A 5,213-nucleotide genomic window follows, 5' to 3' on the forward strand; every position below is an offset into this window, starting at 1 on the left:
AAGAGAACTATTAGGACATCCTGATAATAAAGAATTACAATAGTCCAGCCTCGAGGTTATAAATGCATGGACTAGTTTCTCAGCGTCACTCTGAGACAGGATGCTCCTGATTTTGGCAATATTACGAAGATGAAAAAATGCTGTCTTACATGTTTGTTTTATATGGGAGTTAAAGGACATATCCTGGTCAAAAGTAACCCCGAGGTTCTTTACTATGGAACTAGACGTTAAGGCGATACCATCTAAAGTAACTATCTGGGCAGATAGTGAGTTTCTGAGGTGTTTAGGGCCAATACAATAACCTCAGTTTTGTCTGAATTTAAATGAAGGAAGTTACAGGTCATCCAGACCTTAATGTCCTTCAGACATGCCTGGAGTTTAAGCAACTGATTGGTTTCATTCGGGTTCATAGATAAATATAACTGGGTGTCGTCTGCATAACAATGGAAATGTATGCAGTGCTTCCTAATAATGTTGCCTAACGGAAGCATATACAGAGTAAATAATATTGGTCCTAACACAGAACCCTGAGGAACTCCATAAGCAACTCTGGTACGGCTGGAAGAACCATTATTAACATGAACAAACTGGAATCTGTCTGATAAATATGATTTAAACCAGTTCAGCGCAGTCCCTTTAAGTCCAATTGCATGTTCCAGTCTCTGTAATAGGATGCTATGATCAACAGTATCAAATGCCGCACTGAGATCCAATAGAACCAGAACGGACACTAGTCCACTATCTGAAGCTAGAAGAAGATCGTCAGTGACCTTCACCAGTGCTGTCTCTGTACTATGATGGATTCTAAATCTTGACTGAAACTCTTCAGTCAAACCATTTACATGCAGATAATCACATAGTTGGTTTGCCACGACCTTTTCAAGGATTTTTGGAGATGAAAGGAAGGTTGGATATTGGTCTGTAATTGGCTAAAACGACTGGATCTAGAGTAGGCTTTTTTAGAAGTGGCTTTATTATAGCAACTTTAAAAGCCTGTTAGCAGATAGATTTTAAATTGCATATTTCACATAGACTTGTTTAAAGATGTATAAAACATGTATTAAATTATTTGTGTCCTACATGTCTTTTCACCATAAAAAAAAGTTCAATTAACCAGTTAGAAATTCTGAAAAATACAGCGACACCTTTTTAGTCTTTGAACAAACCGCAATTTATAAAAATGCAAATATAGTTTAATTTCAGAAATATATTCTAGATGAAAGGTGTCTGTATCACTGAAAGCCAGTTAATGTTTTTACAGTCTAAGCTTCAGGTTTCAGTATCACACCTGAGTAAGCTGCCTGTTGGACCAGGATCATCTCAGGACCAGCAGCTCTGCAATGTTGGATGCAACTATAGAGACAAATTCAATAGATGTTTAGATACTAGTCAGACAAGACGACATTTATTATATTTACAATTTAGGTGAACAGAACAAATTTGTCCAGTGTTTGGTTTTGTGTGTCCAGGAGTCAAGGCAGTAGTTGAAATGATTCCCTGTATTCTGTCATGCTAGGTGTAACTATGAGTTTTGTCCCTGCAGGCTCTTATGTACCAGGATCCTCAGCGCTGGGGCATCACGCTGCAGACCTATGTCCAACTCACCATGCTGGATAGACACCTGTCAGCCATTGTAAGGGCACTGCCTGCCAGACACACACCTGCTTTCCTCTAAACTAGTGTTACTGTGTACTAGCAACCACTGAAAAGACTAAAGTAGGCATGCTGTTACACTGTGCTGTGTTGACCTACAGTGTGGACAAACACGCTGGTCAGCTGTAGGCTGCTAATGTAATCATATAATCTCAGGAGAAGATCAGCTGGGTACACTGAAAGGTTCTTGTTGATTTCAGTCAGCTCCTATCAGGATGATGGAGAGGTCCCTCTTCAGTGCCAAGTACATCTTTGTGGAGAATCTCTTCAGAAGGTACTGTTATTCATGATTAGAGAGCACCAGGATCTGACCAGTACATGAGCTGAACTTGACTGATGAATTCTGTTGCATAACTGGTCAAATCTACATGTAATACTTCTCGGAGATGGGATGTTCAGAGCCAAGTTGCACACTGGAGGTGGTCAATCCTCTACTGTTCACTCACTGTTTACACATTTTATATAACAGGACTGGATTTATCACAGGCTATTCAGTTTAATCAAACCTCAGTAGAACAATATTTTGTATATAATCAGGCTCAATGTCTGATTATGTGACTTATGCCAAAAATGAAAGACATGACAAATTGTCGTAGGGTCATTCCACCTTAATTCATTAAAAAAAAATTTTAAAGTTCACACCTGACTCTCTCATATTTGTCTGGTATTTTTCAATGTATGTGTATGGTATTAGGTAAAAGTTTAGGTCACAGGTGTTGTAAATTTTGAGTTAAAAATTCTTAAAGAGGAGTGAGTTCATGTTGTTTTCCTTGTGCCAACCTGTGGAGCAATGTTTGAAGTGCCATAAGCTGAGAAATAATGTAGTCGGAGTTCTGATGTGTTCATCTGGTAGGACAGGTGAGAAACAGATTGGCAGATTGGTGTGAACAACACAGTGAAAAAATCGACACAACTCTACCTTCAAGAATCTTTTGCTCAAGAACTAGTGTTACCAATGACCTCAGATTTTACACATCGACAACTCAATTGGTGTTCATCACTTTAAAAAGAAAATTAGCCAAATTGATATTGTTTGCAAATGTAGATCATCCTCTGGTTTCTATTGCCTATCCTTGTAGTGTACTGACCTGGGAAAACTAACGTCCTGCTGCTGACTTATCTTTCTTTTCCAGTGGGAAAATGCCAGAGGTGGACTATGCTGTTCTCAGCGAGTGGTTTAATTGGATCACAACTAACGTTTCCATTCCTGTTGATCTGATTGGTGAGAACACCCAACGCAGGAACACAAACACATGTTTCATACAGATTATGATAAAGATAAGACATACAGTAGCTGTAGTGTTTAAATACTGACACTCCGAATGTGAATGATTTTATGATGGTAATTGATATCTGTCTGTATGGTAATGTGGTGGTGTTTCCATACACCTGTCTGTTGGCTGACTGTGTCTCCTAGTGGCATCAACATTCATGTTCACAGTAGCCAAGCATTAAATTATCTCTTTATTGAATAGCACCAACACTCTGGTTTTGGTGTTTCTGCCTCAAAAACATTTTTTGCGCTATAATAGTGGATGAAAAAAGTAATAATACTGGTTTTAAAGTCTATATTTTATGTGGCCTTAATTGGTAGACAGGAAACACAGAGGCAACGTTTTATATTGTTGATCTTGATAAACAGGGGCTCTTTTCAAAATTTCTTACACATTGTGCAACATTAAATAGTCTGAATCTGTTCTTGAACACAGTCCAGTGACAGAAGTTTCAACAGTCTTTTATGCAAATCAGTAGGTCACAGGTCACAGTAGGTCTTCATGTACAGAAATGCCCCATAATACTACTGTCATCTTCATCAAAGCAGTTTAGAGGAACCTCAGCCATCCCGTCTGTACCAGGAAGCCAGCTATTTCACTGTCCAGTCATGGGAGCAAGATGAACTTTGATTCCTCATTTACATTTGTTAACGCCAGAAGCTGAACCAGCTTTTTGATGTGCGTTATGGTGCTTTTTCCCATTTTCAGTTTATCTGCAGACGTCTCCTCAGACCTGCTATGAGAGGGTAAAGCAGAGGTGCAGAGAAGAAGAGAAAGTCATTCCACTGGTGAGGAGGAAACAAAACTCAAAGCACATTTTATTTTACTGAATGTAAAAGCTGTCAATCAACCTAAAGGGAAGGAAATGGGTTTTAGAAAACTCTGAAGATGACCATTTTGAGAACTGGCTACGTGTCTGTCTGTCTGTCTGTCTGTCTGTCTCTCTCTCTGTCTCTCTCTGTCTCTCTCTGTCTCTCTGTCTCTCTCTGTCTCTGTCTCTCTCTGTCTCTCTCTGTCTCTCTGTCTCTCTCTGTACACTTCTCCAGGAGTATCTAGAGGCCATCCACCAGCTGTATGAGGACTGGGTTTTCAAGCGCAGCTCCTCTCCCCTCCCGGCTCCTGTGTTGGTTAGTGAGCGCTCACATTCAGCATGTCTCTGCTTTGATTGTGTAGATGCTGTACAATCAGAATGTAGCCATGTAGTCGCACACAACCATACAATTGACCCATTTTCACTGGCTGTGCACAATAAAGCAGTTCTGTGGTGTGCTAAGCTATGACTTGCACTTCATCCTTCCTTTCTTTATGTACTGGTATCGCAAGTGTCAAGTGACTTTGAAATCTTTAATCTTCCACGATATCTGCTGGCCTTAAATTCTGATGCGCGTCTAATATTTTAAGAAAGTTATTGAGAAAAAGATGCATGTGATTGCAGGTGATTCCTGCTGACCATGACCTCCAGGGTATGCTGCACCAGTACGAAGAAAATCGTGACAAGATCCTAGCGTACCTCTGATGCTGAAGTTTACACTTACACACAGTGTGAAACGATCCCTTGTTAAAGACAAGAAATCATAAAGATGTTAATACATCAGTTGCACTGGTTGTAATTTCTAGCTGTCTGACAAGTTGTCTCTGTACATGGGATTACTTTGAAACCAACTACAGTTCAGCTCATATGTGCTTTTTAGGGGGAAAACTCATCTTTCACAGCTTTTAATATCAAAATGCTCTTAACAAAATGTATATTTATTTATTGTCACCTTCAGGGTGGAACCAGAACTAACTTCAGACCAAATCAGCCATTCCACTGACCCTCCTTATGCTTCATGTAAACCACTTGAGTTTTTTTTTTGTTTATTACATAAGAGTTACTGAGACAAACACAAAAAACCTCCACGTTTAAGAATATGCTTAGAGCTACTTAAAGTCACACTGATTCATTCAACATTGTCTGTAGTGACTTGTTCAGTTGTTGTTTCCTAATTTACTTGTTTTATGACTATTTAATTCAATAAACTTTAAGTGTTTCCTGAGAGCTTCTGTTTTGTTGTCATTGTTATCTTTATTGTGTGGGATTTTAAATGGCAGTCAGTGAAAAAACAGAAAGCAGGTCATATAGAAGGCCTGCTTTAGACAGAATACATGTACAGTGGGGCAAAAAAGTATTTATTCAGCCACTGATCATGCAAGTTCTCCTACTTAGAAAGATGAGAGGGGTCTGTAATTTTCATCGTAGGTACACTTCAACTATGAGAGACAAAATGAGAAAAAAAATCCAGGAAA

At 39.1% G+C, this 5,213-nt stretch overlaps 1 protein-coding gene across 1 annotated transcript in view; it reads left to right on the forward strand.

The window, feature by feature from the left end:
* tk2 (thymidine kinase 2) overlaps positions 1–4,965 on the forward strand; it is a 12,192-nt gene extending 7,227 nt beyond the window's left edge. The window contains exons 5-10 of the mRNA XM_008281505.1: positions 1,544–1,633; positions 1,854–1,927; positions 2,787–2,875; positions 3,636–3,715; positions 3,974–4,054; positions 4,363–4,965. Of these exons, the coding sequence (XP_008279727.1) occupies positions 1,544–1,633; positions 1,854–1,927; positions 2,787–2,875; positions 3,636–3,715; positions 3,974–4,054; positions 4,363–4,443 (495 nt within the window). The 3' untranslated portion in view covers positions 4,444–4,965. The remainder of the gene's footprint in view (positions 1–1,543; positions 1,634–1,853; positions 1,928–2,786; positions 2,876–3,635; positions 3,716–3,973; positions 4,055–4,362) is intronic.
* The last annotated feature ends 248 nt before the right edge of the window (positions 4,966–5,213 follow it).

The sequence above is a fragment of the Stegastes partitus genome, unplaced genomic scaffold (assembly GCF_000690725.1).
Source record: "Stegastes partitus isolate 25-593 unplaced genomic scaffold, Stegastes_partitus-1.0.2 Scaffold235, whole genome shotgun sequence".
Lineage (NCBI taxonomy): Eukaryota > Metazoa > Chordata > Actinopteri > Pomacentridae > Stegastes > Stegastes partitus.